This window comes from Macaca fascicularis, chromosome 13 (genome assembly GCF_037993035.2).
Source record: "Macaca fascicularis isolate 582-1 chromosome 13, T2T-MFA8v1.1".
NCBI lineage: Eukaryota > Metazoa > Chordata > Mammalia > Primates > Cercopithecidae > Macaca > Macaca fascicularis.
This window is the reverse complement of record NC_088387.1, coordinates 101975428-101993765: the sequence shown is the minus strand read 5'-3', so window position 1 is coordinate 101993765 and position 18338 is coordinate 101975428. Positions and strand designations below refer to the sequence as shown.

Here is an 18338-nt window from a genome sequence, read left to right as displayed (position 1 = left end):
GCTGGAGTGCAATGGCATGATCTCAGCTCACTGCAACCTCTACCTCCTGGATTCAAGTGATTTTCCCACCTCAGCCTCTCCAGTAGCTGGGACACGCCACCACACCTGGCTAAGTTTTTGTATTTTTAGTAGAGATGGGGTTTCGCCATTTTGGCCAGGCTGGTCTCAAACTCCTGACCTCTGCACCCGGCCTAAAATTAGATTTTATTAAAATTATTTTCTAGGCTGGGCACGGTGGCTCACATCTGTAATCCCAGCACTCTGGGAGGCCAAGGCGGGTGGATCACCTGAGCTCAGGAGTTCAAGACCAGCCTGACCAACATGGAGAAACCCCGTCTCTACTAAAAACACAAAATTAGCCAGGCATGATGGCAAGCACCTGTAATCCCAACTACCTGGGAGGCTGAGGCAGGAGAATTGCTTGAACCCAGGAGGCGGAGGTTGTGGTGAACTGAGATCACTCCATTGCACTCCAGCCTGGGCGACAAGAGCGAAACTCCATCTCAAAAAAAAAAAAAAAATTTTTTTTCTAAGGCTGAAAACGGAAATACGAAAAGATTTGGCAAATAAAGTATGAATTTGTTATGAGACTGCTGTAGACCAAATCAAGTTTTCAGGATTCAGAAGCCTTAATAAGAGTAAAAGCAGCTTTTAAACATAATATTTTAAAAAGAACACAAGATTGTATGAAAACAAGGTGGAAATTTAGTCTGGTCAAGGTTTGCTATTCTGGAATACATAGCTGTTGTAGCAATCATATACAAGCATGATAAACTTAATCATTAATTTTACACTACTCAGGACAAGAGGGAGTCATTTTAAGTCCCTCTCTGTAAGAATCAAACACATGTGTGTATATTTTAAGCTAATGTGACATTACGTTTGTCCAGAGATACAGATTAAAAAATAAGTTATTAAACAATGAAGTGATATGATGTCCAAGGACTGAGCCAAAAACAGCTTCAACAGAGCATCTTATTTAGAATCAAAATATATTAGCCGAGGGCGGTGGCTCATGCCTGTAATCCCAGCACTTTGGAAGGCTGAGGTGGGTTGATTACTTGAGGCCGGGAGTTCAAGACCAGCCTGGCCAACATGGTGATACCCCATCTCTAATAAAAATAGAAGAAATTAGCTGGGTGTGGTGGTGCACACCTGTAATCTCAGCTACTTGGGAGACTGAGGTATGAGAGTCGCTTGAGCCCGAGGTGGAAGTTGCAGTGAACCGAGATCATGCCACTACACTCCAGCCTAGGTGACAGAGTAAGACTGTCAAAAAAAAAATAAATGAAAATAAATAAATAAATAAATAGCATATATTAAAGGAAATTCAGAATAAAGTTTAACTGCCAAGTAATACCATGGTGCTTCTTTGGTATAAATATAATGAATGTGACAGCCAGAATCCTGATATATATTGCTTTTAGATTTATCAAGTTAGTTCTTCTGAAAAAGGCTGAAATTTTAAAGATATAAACATCTTTATTTTTCTAGAAATTAAAGCTAACCTTTAGTCAAAATATATTATCATTTCTTGCTTAAAAATATAAAATACCTACTAATCTCTTTTTACTGGTCAGAAACACGTTAACATTTAAAATTGTAATTTAAATACCTGGAAAAATATGGAAGAATAATTATTTTGATGGGAACATTATTAACATACTAGTAAGTGAGGAAAAGAAATTTAGAAACTGCTAGATTTCAAGATCGCAAAATAACAGAAACACAGAAACTGAATACAGCCAAATCTTTTAAATTCATAAAATAGTGACTAGGAAAAAAAAAATCCCACGCATAAATACTTGTGTATCAACTATATGCCAGGTGTCATGTTACACAGTGAGGAAACATAAGTCGAAAAACACAAATCTTAAACATTAGGGGCTCAAAGAATTTCAAAGAATACTTGGTATTACTTTACAGAAGGAAGGCCTACCTGTTGCTGTCCAGGCTGAGCTTGTGATGCTGCTTGCTGATTGGCTGTGTTATTTGCCGCAGCTGCAGCTTGCTGCTGAAATAAGTTGGCTGGATACACCCCCCATGGAACGCCGTAATACTGAGGTGGAACCACTGCTGGACCTGAACCCCACACCCGACCCCCGAAAAAAAAGTTACTAGATTTTACAGAGACATGAGGTTAGTTACCTATGAGACATGAGGTTAGTTACCTATCATTAGATTATAAAAGGGGGCAGAAAGAAGACCTAGAGAAGAACACGTCTTTATAATAAAAAACAAAGTATTGATGGGTGACAGCAATGGTCTTAAAAGGAAAAGATGAGAATCCAACCTCAAGGCTACCAATAAACTGATAGGACACTTAACCATCTATCCAACATTTAACAAATGCCAATTTTTGGGTCTGACACTACACAGATAAGATATTCAGAGAACACAGTTTCCATAAAACTAAGATTTTTTAAATGCTCAATTCATTACTTCTCTCAGAATTTTGACTACTGAGATGGATTACAAAATAATTTTTAAATATTTTACTTTCCAATCTATAACACAAAACTGAGGAATATTCTGGTACCAAGCATGCTACAATGGTAACCGAATTGAAAACCTTAAAATTTAAATATTTTTCATATTTCGCAGTTAGTCACAATTCTCACAGAACAATTGCAAATTATAAGAAAACAAATGAGACATCAGCATTTATGTGGTTAGGAAAATGAAACCGAGTCAAGACAAGAAAGCACTAGATAATACAAGCACAAAGAAAAACAGAAGGCAAACTAGGAAAATAAGAATAAATTGTTCCTGCTCTAGTCTACTTTATTCAAGATAATATTTGATTCCTGGAGAGTAAATAGTTTATGTACAAAAAGCTTCACCATTAAAATAATGAATAAAATGTCATGATTCCTGACTTACATAACAAACATGTCCTAAAATGTTATCAGTGGAATTTTAGGACATCTTTATTTGTATTAATATATTTTTAAAAGTCAAACTCTCGGTTTCACGTTGCATTCAAAGGGGAAAAAAGCCCAGTATATTTGACTGAATCACTAAAATAAAAAGTTTTTATTTCTATAGATAGCCAGGTAAGCTGAACCTGAAATGAGGACTATTAAAACACTGCATAGACTTTACAAAAAAAGGATACATTGTACAAATAAAATAAAGATACACTGTAAAATAATAAAAGGGTACACTGTAAAAATAAAACAATGAAAAGGATACATTTTAAAAATAAAATAAAAAGGATACATTGTAAAAATGAAAGGATACATTGCAAAAAAATAAAAGTTTTGTAAACTCTATTAATGACATCTACCTAGAAACTCATCCAACCTAGCCAGAAGCCTGAATTTATTAACATGCTGAAATTATAATATTTTGGATACATCGGGACAAATTAAAGAGTATTATTGAACATAATTTTATTGTTTTTTACTTTTATAATGTGGCTACTACAAAATCTTAAACTACATTTTCTGGCTCACATTGTATTTCTATTGGACAATGCTGGTCCTAGAAAACCTAAGTCCAAAATACATAGAATACTAATACACAAACTAAATGACCTCTTAAAGTTACTTCTATCAGACCCACAGTTAGGTGGTTCTCTGTATTATACCAACACTTTACGTACTAACATCCAGTTAAATGGCACCAGAAAAGCTCACATCCTTATAGAATCACATCCAAGTCCACACCAAAAGCTAATGAATGACAGTTTAGTTTCATTCTGGTAGCTCAGATATCAAGTATAAATCTGAAATTTCTTCCCCATTTTTTAAAACAAGATCTTGACTTTAAAAGTAAGTCTCCTAGGAAAAGACTGACTGTCAGAAGTGAATTTCAAACTGATTAGTGACAATATTTCAGTGAAGATAACGCTCAAAGCCAAAAAAAAAAAAACAAAAAAAAAAACAACCAGCGACAGCCTCAAGTTTTGAAGTCAGCCTATTAGCAGACTCATTCCAATAAACAAAATTCTAAGGCAGACATCAACCTATTCTTGCCTGTATAATCAATATAAACAATGCCTCAAGACTAACTCATTTCTGTCTTTGTAGCCACCTCCACCTAAAACGAACTCTTCCCAACAACCCCAACTAAGATCAGCCAATTGCTTTGTTCAAATAAGACTGTGTCTGATCAGCACACAACTTTTCCTTACTTATACAGACAATAAATACAGCTTTTTTGTTGTTTTTGTTTTTAGACAGTCTCACTCTGTCGCCCAGGCTGGGCGCTTTGGCATCCCAAAGAGCTAGGATTACAGGTGTGAGCCACTGCATCTGGACAGCTTTGGCTTTTATTTCAGATTCTGAGTGATAGTCTCAGGCTGGGCAGTTTTTAGTCAGTTCTTTCTAACTTGATCCAAACGTTTTGTCCCCTAGCTTGTTTGTACATTTTAGCATTGCTCGAGAAATTCTAGACACATATTTTCTCAAAATTACCATATCTGTTTAGCTTACTCTATTCTATCCCTGACCTATATATGCAGGACACCTACCTTTATTTTATTTTCTGAGAAGTAATTTTACTTTGCATTGTCTCTGTGGGTAATGGGGTTGGTCATTAAAATGGAGATTCATGGTTGACAATAGATTTCTAAAACTATAAAGCTGAAATGTAAGCCAATTACGTATAGGAGGAAAAGTTATTGCGTAAGCGTTTCCCTGAAGCATTACAACTGAAAAATAATACTAACTTCCTGGAAACTTTAGTTCATTCTGGATAATGTTTCAGTTTTTCTCAGAAATTTCAAATTGCCCAAATAGATAAAAATAAAGCTTACACCCAAAACTAAATACATTGAAAAGTAGCCATAATAAAGATAAACGAACAGTATGTTACCTGCTAATGTAGCTGCTGCAGCCAATCCTGCTGCAGTATACGGATCGGTTCCTGGAGGAGCAGCACTAATAATGTACGGATTTGGCACAAATGCAGCTGGAGCAAGGCCTGCTGAGAATACACCAGCTATATTTTAAAAGGGGAGAAATAATAAACAACAATGTGAAGTATGATTTTTTTCATTAGATAAAAACATTTCTACTCTGAATCTGGTGTGGAATGGGGGCGGGGAGTAGAGTGGGCATAATGGTTACATTTTCACTAAGTGACCTTGGGCATGTACCACTAATTCTAAAGTTTTCATTTAAGAAACAGCTGTTTTATAGAATTGTTATGAGAATTAAATGTAATACCAATTATGACATAACTGTACTGTCTCTAGGGGTATGTTATAGAAAATAAAAATATAAATTCAAAAATAAAAAGTAAATGACTGCACAGTACTAGCACGAGACTGGCACAAAATAAATGTGAGAGCTAGAACTGCTACTGGTAAATAGTAGCTTTTCACTCAATCTTATAAAGTCACATTATGAGGTAGGGGTTCAGTGAGGCAGGAATATACAATCTGCCCTCACAAAGCATTCCATCTGGTGAGAAAAACAGGTATATTAGCAAACAGAATATAGCATATTAAGTGCTCTGGGCATAGAGAGGAGGAACATCTAATAAACTTTGGAAGGGGCGAGTAAAATGAATGAGGTATAGTGTAAGATAAAATAAAACTGGAGCTACAACCATCATGAAGACCAATGAAGAGCTTCCTGGCTCATGCTAAGTAGTTTGGACTTTACCCTACAGTCAATAGGGAAACAAGAAAGAGCTGAAAGGCCAGTTACACTCACTTTTGAGTGTAACATATGTTCACCATATGAATTTAGTAAAGGCTGAAAAAGATCTAAAAATATACATTTGCAGTACTCATTCAAGAGAGAAGAAACTCTCAGATGTTGAGGAATTACTGTGTAGGTCTTTCAACCATAGCTACTGGAAAAAATTACTTCACGAGATCCTGTCTCAAAAATAAATAAAAAATAATAGGCCAAGTGTGGTGGCTCGTCATGCTTGTAATTCCAGCGCTTTGGGAGGCCAAGGCGGGTGGAACAACTGAGGTCAGGAGTTCAAGACCAGCCTGGCCAACATGGTGAAACCCCGTCTCTACTAAAAATACAAAAAAATTAGCCGGGAGTGGTGGCAGACGCCTGTAATCCCAGCTACTCAGGAGGCTGAGGCAGCAGAATCACTTGAACCCGGGAGGCAGAGGTTGCAGTGAGACGAGATCACACTACTGTACTCCAGTCTGGGCAAGAGGGTGAGACTCCATCTCAAAAAAATAAAATAATAATAATAATAATAAATAATGATAATAGTAATATTTTTAAAAAGTATTCAAAAGGAAAATATATCTTACTAGGCCTTAAAATCAAAATTCAGGCTCCTGAAGCGGGGCACGCCCAGGGAGGGCATGGAAGCTCCGCACCCCTTCCTCCATACCTCGCCATACCCAGCAGCTCTGTACACCTGTATCCTTTACATTATCTTTCGTAATAAACCAGTAAAAGTAAGTGTACTGTGAGGCACTCCAGCAAATGAAACCCAAAGAGGGGTTTGTGGGAACTCCAACTTGAAGCCAGTCGGTCAGACGTTCTGGAGGCCCAGACTTGCGACTAGTGTTGTGTTGGGGGTGGAAAGCAGTCTTGGAGACTGAGGCCTCAACTTCTGGGATCTGACACTGTCTCTGGGTAGAAAGCGTTGGAACTGTATTAGAGGACACCCAGCTGGTGTCTCCTGTTTGGTGTGTGGAGAAAACCACCCACACATGGGTCACAGAAGTAAGTCTATGTTGTCACGGCTTGAGAGTAGAGGAAAAACAAGGTTTTAGGCCAGGCATGGTGGCTCACACCTGTGATCCCAGGACTTTGGGAGGCCGAGGTAGGCAGATCACTTGAGGCCAGGAGTTCAAGACCGGCCTGGCCAACAGTGAAACCCTGTCTCTATTAAAAATATAAAAATTAGCTGGGTGTGGTAGTGCATGCCTGTAATCCCAGCTACTCAGGAAGCTGAGGCATGAGAATTGCTTGAATCCAGGAAGTGGAGGTTGCAGTGAGCCAAGATCACACCACTGCACTCCAGCCGGGCCAACAGTGTAAGACTCTGTCTCCTAAATAAATAACAACAACATAGTTTTAGAGTTTTCCCTACACAAAATCATTTTCTATAGCCTATTTAATTTAAAAAAATACAAGCCTCAACACTGATTTCATGTCTAGGCACAACACAGTCATTTAAGAAACCTGCTTTTATCTATGAAAAGAGTCAAACTCGGTGAATTATTTGAAGAGATTTATTCTGAGCCAAATATGAGGGTTCTAGGTACATTTAAAAATTTTCTGGTTGACAAATTGGTTGAGTTTATCTAAAGACCTGGGATCAACAGAAAGGAAATACTTGGGTTGCGATAAGAGGTTGTGGAACTAAAATTTTATCATTCAGATGAATCCTCCAGGTAGCAGGCTTCAGAGAGAATAGACTCTGTTCCTTATCAGACTTAAGGTCTGCGTTGACATTAATGCTGGAGAGGTATAATGAAGCATGTCCAACTCCCACTTCCCATCATAGCCTGAACCAGTCTTTCAGGTTAAATTTTTTTTTTTTCCCCCGAGATGGGGAGTTTTGCTCTTGTTGCCCAGGTTGGAGTGCAGTAGCATGATCTTGGCTCACCGCAACCTCTGCCTCCCGGGTTCCAGTGATTCTCCTGCCTCAGCCTCCCAAGTAGCTGGGATTACAGGCATGTGCCACCACACCTGGCTAATTTTGTATTTTTAGTAGAGACGGGGTTTCTCCATGTTGGTCAGGCTGGTGGCGAACTCCCGACCTCAGATGATCTGCCTGCCTCGGCCTCCCAAAGTCCTGGGATTACAGGCGTGAACCATTGCACCCAGCCTCAAGTTAAATTTTAAGAGCACCCTGGCCAAGGAAGAAGTCCATTCAGATGGTTGCTGCGGGCTTTAGAATTGTATTTTGGTTTATACTTCTTATGAAGAAAATATGAGTTAAACTATGAGTTCAATAAAATCCTTTCATTTTAAAGTCATGTGTTGAGTTCTATTTTTAACTATGCCTAGGTCAAAAAGGTTGCAAGATTCCACTCAGGTTAGTGAAAATAAATCTCCCCAAAATCACCAAGCCAAAAAGAAAAGTTGAGCTGGGAACTGCATTGGGCAAATCCTGCCTCCCATTCTATTCCTAAGTAAGATAGCTATAAAGATTGAAAGAGAGAAAAAAAGCTACATATCTGCCTCACAGTTTGCCCGCAAGAAAATTCCTCATGGACAAAGGACAGGCAGAGCTCAAGGTCATCCCTCTGCTTACATGAGAAAAAAGCATATCTGATTTCTTCACTAAGCCAGACTAACGCGTGATTATTCCTGTAAATTGTGCATTCAGTGAAAAACTCATCAGAAACTCAAAAGAATGCAATCATTTGTCTCTTATTTACCTATGCCTTGGTAGCCTCCACCCAGCTTCCAGTTGTTCCATATTTCCGGACCAAACCAATGTACATCTTAGGCATACTGACTGGTATCTCATGTCTCCCTAAAATGTGTAAAACTAAGTTGTGCCCCAACCACCTTGGGCACATGTTGTCAGGACCTCCTGAGGCTGTGACATGGGTATGTTCTTAAACTTGGCAAAATAAACTTTCTAAATTGATTGAGACCTGTCTCGGATATCTTTTGGTTTGCAGCTTCATCTATCATGAATTATCTTTAGCACAAAAGTAGAAAACAATGTATTAGGATTCCTGTTCTACTTATACCACTAAAAAATCTAAAAGTCAGGATAATTTAGTATTCTATAGTTTTATGATAAAAAGATTGTTATTAAAAATTCAAATACTGGAAGACATAAAGAGGAAACTGAAAATCCTCATGTAACCTTTCCTGATATGTATACATACTTTTAAATGCTTACATACTCATACATTTTGTACTCTAATCTATAACAGTACTTTAATATACTTTTTCACCTACTAATTAATCATAAATCTGTCTATAGATACATACCTAGCTCATCTTTTTTTTTTTTTTTTTTTGAGACAAGGTCTTGCTCTGTCATCCAGGCTTGGAGTGCAGTGGCATAATCATCGCTAATTTCAGCCTTCACCTCCCAGGCTCAAGTGATCCTCCCACCTCAGTCTCCTAAGTAGCTGGGACCACAGGTACGCACTACCATACCTGGCTAATTTTTTTAGAGACAGGGTTTCACCATATTGCCCAAGCTGGTCTCAAACTCCTGGGCTCAAGCGATTTACCCTCCTTGACCTCCCCACAATATTGGGATTACAGGCATGAGCCACTGTGCCCAGCCACTCATTCTTTTTAATGGCTACATATTATGTACTCTTCTGTATAGAAGGAACATGATATTATCAGTCTACTACCTTTACATATTTAGATGGTTCATAATCTTTCGCTATAAATAATGCTATTATCCCTTTAGATACACAGGTGTGTACATTACTATATCCTTACAAAAATTTACTTCAATGAACAAAAACAAATTCTCTTTTTTAAGACATGATGTCTCACTATGTTGCAGAGTTCATGCTGGTCTCGAACTCCTAGGCTCAACTGATGTTCCCGCCTCAACCTCCAGTAGCGGAGAATAAAAGCAGGTGCCACCACATCTGAGTTTTCTGTTTTTGTCATATAAATTATTGATCCACTTTTCTAGATTATTTTCCAGGAAAACTGTAGCAGTTTAGATTCCAAAAGTATGAGTGCCACTTACACTCCTGCCAAAACAGAACATTATCAAACATTTTGAAGACTCGCCAACCTAATAGGTAAATTAAAAATTAAATCTTTTAAGCTTTTGTTTTTCTCATTAAAAATTTCAATCCATTAGGAATGAGACCCAATAACCCCCACAAGCTATTTTCCAAATAATCATTCTTTTGGCATTGATTTGAAATTCATCTCACCACTCTACCCTAAACAAGCAAGCATGCACATACAGATCTATTTCAAAGTAATCTTGTTCAATGATCTACTCATATATTTTGAGTCCAGTACCATACTATTTTAATAGTCATAAGTAATAATTGTTTTTAAAAATTCAAACTGTGCTCCAAAAAGTTAAAGAAAGCAGTGATTAATGAAAATTCAAAGTAATCTTGTTCTATGATCTACTCATATATTTTGAGTCCAATATCACACTATTTTAATCGTCATTAGTAATAATTGTTTTAAAAAACTAAAACTGCGCTCCAAAAAGTTAAAGCAGTGACTAATGAAAATTCCTGAGTTTGCAGGATGGCAGATATGAAAAGAATGAATTTGTAGAAAGAAATGCAGAAACTCTCTGCTTATAAGATAACACAACTGGCTGACATCAGTTAAAACCAACATGGCCGACTGCAGTCTGTGCAGAACAAGCTTGCTGACATCACAGCCCAAATTTCCACCATGTTTCATACTAACTCTCCTGCAATCTGCACATGCGACCCATCGGGAGGCATGAAGAGATAGCTGTGCATGCTAAGGACTTTCCAGGCCTCCCTTTTCTTCCACCAATCACTAAATAATCTCAAAATCCATCCCCTAAGGCCTTTTTAATAAAAATTACTCCCTTAAAGCCAGCACAGAAAGATAAAATTGAGCTGGACTCCTGTCTCCTTGTTGGTTGACCTACAAAAAAAGCTTTTCTTTTCTCAAAAACCTGGTAGACAGCATTGCCTTCTACTGCATCAGGCAGTGAGCCCTTTTGCTCGGAAACAGTATGGTTGAGCAAGTCCTCCTCTTCCACTTTAATTTTAGTTTTCCATTAATTTTCTAGTTTTTCTGGGAGGATTGCTTGAGCCTGGGAGGTCGAGGCTGCAATCAGCCATGATCATGCCACTGCACTCCAAGCCTGGGTAAGAGAAAAGTACCATTTACTTTTCTGAGACAAACATCAAAATCAAGCTTTCAAGTTTAAAAAAAAAAACCTGCTGGGATTCTGACCAAGAGTATATTAAATACACACATTAATTTAGGGAAAACTGACATTTTTATAATGCTGAGTTTTGCCCAGAAAAAATCACGTGTCTCCATTTATTCAAGACTTCTGGGAAAGTTTACAGTTTTCTTTACAAATACTTTGTACATTTTTACTTACTCCCTAATTCATTCCATAGCTTTTCATTTCTCCTTTATATATCCCATGTCTTGATTACCACAGGGAATTTCAGTGCTCTGGGCGACCAACTACGTTTTATTTCCTAATTCATTTAGTGGTAAGTGATAGCCAATAATGCAGCTCACCTAGAACTATTTTTTCAATGACTTATTTACAAGACCATGAAATGGCTCCTTTTCACAGCAGTCTGTTAAGACTTTTGATGATCTCTGATGGCTCACACATCCTTCATCTCTTAAGGTTCGGAATACACTCTTATGTTCTTTGCACAACTTTAAAGTTCCCTTCCCTATCTTAGAACCCTGCGACATGTTTTCTGGCTCATCTTTCTTGTTTGTACTGTCATTTTCGTTTGGAACATTATCTTACATGAGAGTTTCTTGTGCACTCAATTGTCCATTATGTGGTATCAGAATTATTGCCTCAACTACATACTACAGGATCAAATCTCCAAGCCAAGTCTTTTATTAGCTGGAGGAGTTCTTACATGGTTACTATAACTCAAACCCCAATGCCTGTACTGCATAGGCCCATTTTGGTTTGTTTATTCCTCTTCTAGCCATCTGCAGGTCACCTGGCTTTATTCCCAATTTACCCCCATATGGATTCTCCCTCAACTCCTCGTACTCTAGGAACTCCACAATCAACTACACAACCCTGCCTTTTTGTTTTCATTCTATCCTATTATTTCTATCTGGTCGAGTACATGGGTTAAGCCTGTGTCTTACCTATTTTTGTACAAACTAGCTAAGAATAGTTTTAGTATTTTTAAATGGTTCAAAAAAATAAAATTCAAACACATGAAAATTATTTGAAATTCTTATTTCAGTACCCATAAGTGAAGTTTTACTGGAACACAGCAATATTTATGCATCATCTAATGACCATTTTCATGCTTTACCAGCACAGTGGAGTGGTCGTGACTGAACCCATATGGGATGCAAAGCTTTAAATATTCAACAGCCCTTTGTAGAGAAGACATTTGTCGACTCACACTCTAAAAATTTTCCACATATAGTCACTGTGCATTTAAAAATGTGACTAGTTTGAGATCAGCTATATTCAAAGCTGACTTGAGATCAGCTATATTTCAAAAACAATATGAAGAAAAGAATGCAAAAATTCTCATCAGTAAGTTCCATACTGATTATATTTTGCAATATTTTGGATACGAGCTAAATAAAATATTCAAGTTAATTTCACCTATTTTTAATTTTTAAAAATGTGATTACTAAATAACTGCAAATTATATGGTACATATTATACATTTTTCTATTGACTAGTCCTTTTCTAAATGAGCTACTGGCCACCTAACAGGTGACCAGGCAAACCTGGATCAAAAAGATTGTCAACAATGAATACGCTTAACTGTGGAACTGAGTTAAAATGTGGGGTCAATTTTGATAAATTATGCTTTCTAGGTTTTCAAATTTATTTATATTAGGTTTCACACACAAAAAAGTTCTGCCACATCTTTAAAGATTACTTGTCCAATATTATTAAAATACTCTAAGGCATTAAAATAAAAGAGAAATAGCTGGGCTGGGTGCAGTGGCTCATGTCTATAATCTCAGCACTTTGGGAGGCCAAGTCACTGGATTACTTGAGCCCAGGAGTTTGAGACCAGCCTGGGCAATAGGGTGAATCCCCATCTCTACAAAAAATGCACCAGGCATCATTGGTCCAGCCTATAGTCCCAAGCTACCTTGGAGGCTGAGATGAAAGGATTGCTTCAGCCTAGGAAGTTGAGGCTGTACCACTGCACTCCAGTCTGGGTGACAGTAAGATGCTGTGTTGGGCGGGGTGGGGGAGAAAGACCTATCTAAAATTATTTTTGTGAAGCAAGAATGCTGACACCAAAAAATGTGAAAAACCTGCAAATACAGAGACTAATTTCAGCTAACTATATAGATGCAAAAATCCTAAATGAAATACTAGCAAATTAAAAGGGTAATGTTAAAAGAAATAATAATTGTTATATACAAGTCTTTTTATTCCAAGAATGGGAAGATGATTCAATTATTTTAAATTATCATTCATGAAATCTGATACATGGTACTTGAGTTTTCATAGATAACACTTTAAAGCTACAATGAAAGACAGGAAGAAAGTCATTTACGATAACAAAACATAAAATAAACTTAAAATATGCAAACCCATGTAAGAAAAATTTTAAAGTACTCAAATGACACTACAGTAAACTTGAACAAAAATAAAGACACATCATGCCCTGGACAAGAATACTTGATGTCAGCAGGGCACGGTAGCTTACGCCTCTAATCCCAGCACTTTAGGAGGTTGAGGTGGGTGGATCACTTGAGCTCAGGACCAGCCTGGGCAACATGGTAAAACCCTGTCTCTACAAAAAATTAGCCAGGTGTGGTGGCGTGTGCCTGTGGTCCCAGCTACTCGGGAGGCTGAGGTGAAAGGATCACTTGAGCCCAGAAGGCAACAGTTGCAGTGAGCCAAGACTGCACCACGGCACTCCAGGCTGGGTGAAACAGTGAGACCCCCTGTCAAAAAAACAAGAACGACGACGACAACAAAAGCTGATGCTTGATGTCATAAAGATGTCAAATTTCCCTAAGTAAATTACAAAATTTAACCCCATCTTCTGGAAGTAGATAAGCTAATTTTGAAGTTCATACAAAAAAGCAAATAAGAACCAAAAACTTAAAACTCCAAAAAAAGAAGAGTAATAGATGTTTAGCCTGTCAAATATTATAACATAAAGCCTCAAGAAATAAAAACTGTTGTGCTATCCATGAATAGACAGGAATCAGTACATTTCTAACATAAGAGGACAAATGAGGGATAAAGGGGGTGGGGAAAAAAAGAGGAAAGAGAGAGGGAAAAAGAGGAATGAAACAGGGCCAGAGGACATGCTATAATTGGCACTCATATATATATGTGGACTTGTTTTTGTTTTTTGAGCGGAGTCTATCTCTGTCACCTAGGCTGGAATGCAGTGGTGCAATCTTGGTTCACTGCAGCCTCTGCCTCCCAAGTTCAAGCAATTCTCCTGCCTCAGACACCCAAGTAGCCGGGATTACAGACTCCCACTGCCATGCCCAGCTAATTTTTCTAATTTTGCAGAGACAGGGTTTTACCACGTTGGCCAGGCTGGTCTCGAACTCCTGACCTCAGGCGATCCACCTGCGTCGGCCTCCCAAAGTGCTGGGATTAAAGGAGGGCACCACCGTGCAGCCTGACATTTTTGATGAAAACAAAAAATAGGCCAGACATGGCGACTCACACCTGCAATCCCAGCACTTTGAGAGGCCAAGGGGGGGGTTGTGATCACCTGAGATCAGGAGTTCGAGACCAGCCTGGCCAACATGGTAAAATCCCCGTCTCTACTAAAAATACAAACATTAGCCAGGTGTGGTGGCAGGCACCTGTGATCCCAGCTACTCAGAAGGCTGAGGCAGGAGAATCTCTTGAACCCAGGAGGTGGAGGCTGCAGTGAGCTGAGACGGCGCCACTGTATTCCAGCCTGGGTGAGAGTGAGACTCTGTCTCCAAAACAAACAAACAAACAAAAAAAACCGAAAAATAAAAATTAGGGCTTACGAAGCCTTACTGCACTAACATGGAACAATATGACATTAAGGAAAGAGAACCCCCTTCCACAGACTGATGTTGAATAGTATTCATACAAACTTACCCAAAATCAGACCGGCTTTTATAAAAATGGTTACACAAATCTACACGTGATAAACAATATCATATTACTGTTTTTGATACTGTACTATAATTATTTAAGTGTAGCCATTAGGGGAAACTGGGTAAAGGGTATAGGGAAATTATTCCCATATTATTACTGTGGGAGGTAGGGGGGAGACCCAGTACAGACAACATAATGTACCAAGCTTAAATACTAGCAGATTAAAAGTCAAAGACCAAATAACTTCGTGGAAAAAAATATTTTACAAAAAAATTCAAATGAACATACTGACTTGATAATGGACACAAGTAACTAAATTTGAATTTCCAGGTGTTCGACTTTCTCAACTTCACATTGGAGAAAAACTTACGTGATGACAACTTTTATAAAATTACAGATTTTTATTTAATTTAACTAGTGATGCAAATAATAATCAGAAACAATTCCCTAGTTAATGAATACCTTTGTCATACAACCTATTACTTGTTGATCTCAGATGTTTCAAAAAGTAACAAAACCTCACCAATCAGTAAATGAGAAGTGAAACATCCTAGATATTTTAACAAGACTTTGGTCAAAATGACGAAGACTCACCTATATGTGGCTGCTGAGCTGCTGCTAATGCATATTGCTGCTGTTGAGCTGCAGTTAACTGCTGAACTGTTAGTGCATTAGTCCTCTGAAAGAGCTATTAGGGAAAATATTTAACACAAAGATTAGTGTCAAAATCTTTCATTTCTAATTAGAAATCTGAATAAAACATTTTAAACTTTTTTTTTTTTGGGGGGGGAGCACTTTCTCAAATACAAGGACACTTTAATCAATAAAACATTTAAAAGTAATAAAACATAATAAAAGTACTCAAACACTCCTACCATTCTTTCAATGCCACATAGCACTTCAGGCTAAACCAGTATATAACTAAGAGGACCTTCTTAAAGAAAGAGCATGCTTTTACCTGCTGCTGGGAATTGTAGTCAAAAAGGCCTACAGTAGCTCCTGAAGAGTCCATTGGTACCTGATTACCAGGATAGTCAAACTGTAAGGATTCCAGACCAACTTGTTCCATGGCATCCAGATTCTGAGTTTCAGGATTTGAAAATTCTTCAACAAGTGGTTTATTAGCTGTAGGATTAGGAAGAGGCCCCAGTCCTTCTGAGGGATTAGTATTGGGGCCCAAGCGTTCAACTACTTCAGTTGGAGAGGCTTGACGACTTCCAGGAGTACGACTATATAAAGGAAATAGAAAAGCCTTATAAATAAAAGTAACAAGTCAAATGGTGAAATGGGAAAATAGAAAAATCATGAAGAACAAATGGTTATAAAATACAGTGAATAAGGCATTCTGGGTCACTATGCCATCTTATTGCATTTTTTTCTATTTAATATAACTTTCCTCTTAAGAGCTGGCATGATTTGAGGATTTTAAAAATATTATTAATGATTACTCTCTTCAATCTGAATAACATAAAGATATAACGCAATTTTACAGATTAGAAAAACTGGCCAGTATCACAACTTAGGCTTATACTACCTGAAATCTCTGTCTCAAGTCATAGTCACAAACAGTGTATAAACAGCAGATTATTAAGTGGCAAATACGAAAAAGCTCAAAACCAAAACCTACTTACCATACTGCTGTCCTGCCCCGCCAACACATAATTTTGCCATAACATCCTGCTTAATAATACTTAAGAAAAAAATTTGGCCATAAGAGATCATTATGGTCTTCATTATTTAAGGGGCCAAAATGTGGGATGCAACAGGAAAAGGGTACCATACATGGTAAGTCAAAAGGCTGACTCCTGACTTTGTCTTTTAAATATGATTTTGAGCAAGCCATGTCATCTTTCAAGCAGCAGTTTTCTTACTTAAGAGATGACCTTTTGATTCCAACTAATAAGAACAAAAGAAACTATTTGTGAAAGTCCTCTATGAAAGCCCTCTAAAGACAATGTTTATTATACCAAATAGTTCAGTTGAAACCATCAGAAAGATATGGAAATGTATGACATTTATCAAAAATTAAGTATACACAGCAAGAAAAGGATCTTTCTACATAAAAAATAGAAAAAGGGACCTTACTACTATATGGCCTCCTTAATTTTCACAAGGAATTAATTAACACTGGACTAAATTTTAAGTACTGGCTTCTCTTTTTACTAACCACCTTCATGGTCTAAACTTACATTTCTAGCTCATGACCAATCCTCATTTATAGCTTATCTTATACATAAATATTTTATATAGGATCCTTTCCTTTGTAAGAAAGAGTTTATTGTTCAGAGTAACTATGCATTCAACAGGATATTCAAGCATGAGTACATTAAGTAAATGGCACTGTTCTACCTGGCTTTTAATGCCAGTTGCTACATCTATCTAACTCTTCCCAACTTCAGGTGGTCTGGATTCGAATAAATTTGCTAACATATAGTTTACAAAGCAATTTCTTGATTACAAGAATTGTTCTCTATAGGTATACAAGCAAACTTAACATTTCATTTAAACATCAACCATTTTGTCCTTGCAAAATCAGAAGATTTCAAACTCCTTTCCCTTTAAACCACACCTAATTTTGTATGTGAACATTCCAAAGGCTCATTTTTCATTTGGAACATATGGAAAGAAAAAACTAAAAGGATTTTCTTTAAAATCAGCCAATTTTTCTTTAAAAAAGTAAGTGTCCAATAGTTATGTTATTGATTTCTGTTATACTCCAATAATGTACATATTGATGACATATCAGTTAATGTAGAAATTAATGATGTGCTGGCATAGTGACCATATGACCACAGCTGTTTGTGTTAATACATTTTAACACTGCCAAGTAATAACTAACACTGTATCTAAAATAATTAGCAATTTAAAACACATATCTAAAACTTAATGGAATAAAATTAGAATGCTAATAAATGTAAAATCCACATTAATATTTCAGGGGAGAAGTATAACCTCTCACACAAAGTAACTCATATAAAACAAAAATAGAGGACATTATGAAAAAAAGTAATGCTATCAGTGGTGCTATTTTCTTGCTATAGTTAATGGTGTATTAACACTTCAATTATAAATGTATACTCTGAAGGGTTTATCATCAACTGAATTTTAAATGCATTTCCTTAACTAAAACTTAGATTAGGTAATAGTGAAGAACAAACTCAGAATAAAGTTCTAAATCTGAATAACATTAAATGTATTTCTTGTCAAAAGAGGTTTACTGGTTTTGGATGCTTTTTTGCACTCAGAACAGATAGAAATGGCACTGTTTTTAAGAAGCATTGTTACTTTGCTTTTGATAATAAAAGGCAATAAATGTAAAAGAATACCACCCACCATATACCTAATACTCTTTTATGTAAGATTCCACGGTCAGAGGACCTCAAAGAAACAGCTCATTTTCAGATACAGGCTCCAAAGCACCTCATTATTGAAATATTACAGAAAATCAATACAAAGAAACAATTACCTAATATGTAGATAAAGGTACACTGTCTAATCTAAGACCAAAGGCTAAAGTACTTATTTAACTGCCATAAAAAAACAATAAAAAGCTACATAAAAAGACAACAAAAAGCTATAATATAAAAAATTATGAGCTTAAAGCTAACTTTTAAAAGTCTCTAATATGCTCCCCACTTGCGATTTGCAGGAATAATCTTAAGTATTAG

At 37.0% G+C, this 18338-nt stretch overlaps 1 protein-coding gene across 39 annotated transcripts in view; it reads right to left on the bottom strand.

Annotated features, from left to right (window-relative positions):
- Window positions 1–18338, bottom strand: part of PUM2 (pumilio RNA binding family member 2) — a 106319-nt gene that overhangs the window by 46866 nt on the left and 41115 nt on the right. For all 39 annotated transcript variants that reach the window (XM_065527357.2, XM_065527351.2, XM_045369727.3 and 36 more), the window contains 4 exons: window positions 15629–15899; window positions 15265–15358; window positions 4822–4947; window positions 1940–2082 (listed from right to left, as the gene is read on the bottom strand). In XM_065527357.2, coding sequence (XP_065383429.1) covers window positions 1940–2082; window positions 4822–4947; window positions 15265–15358; window positions 15629–15899 — 634 coding nt within the window. The remainder of the gene's footprint in view (window positions 1–1939; window positions 2083–4821; window positions 4948–15264; window positions 15359–15628; window positions 15900–18338) is intronic.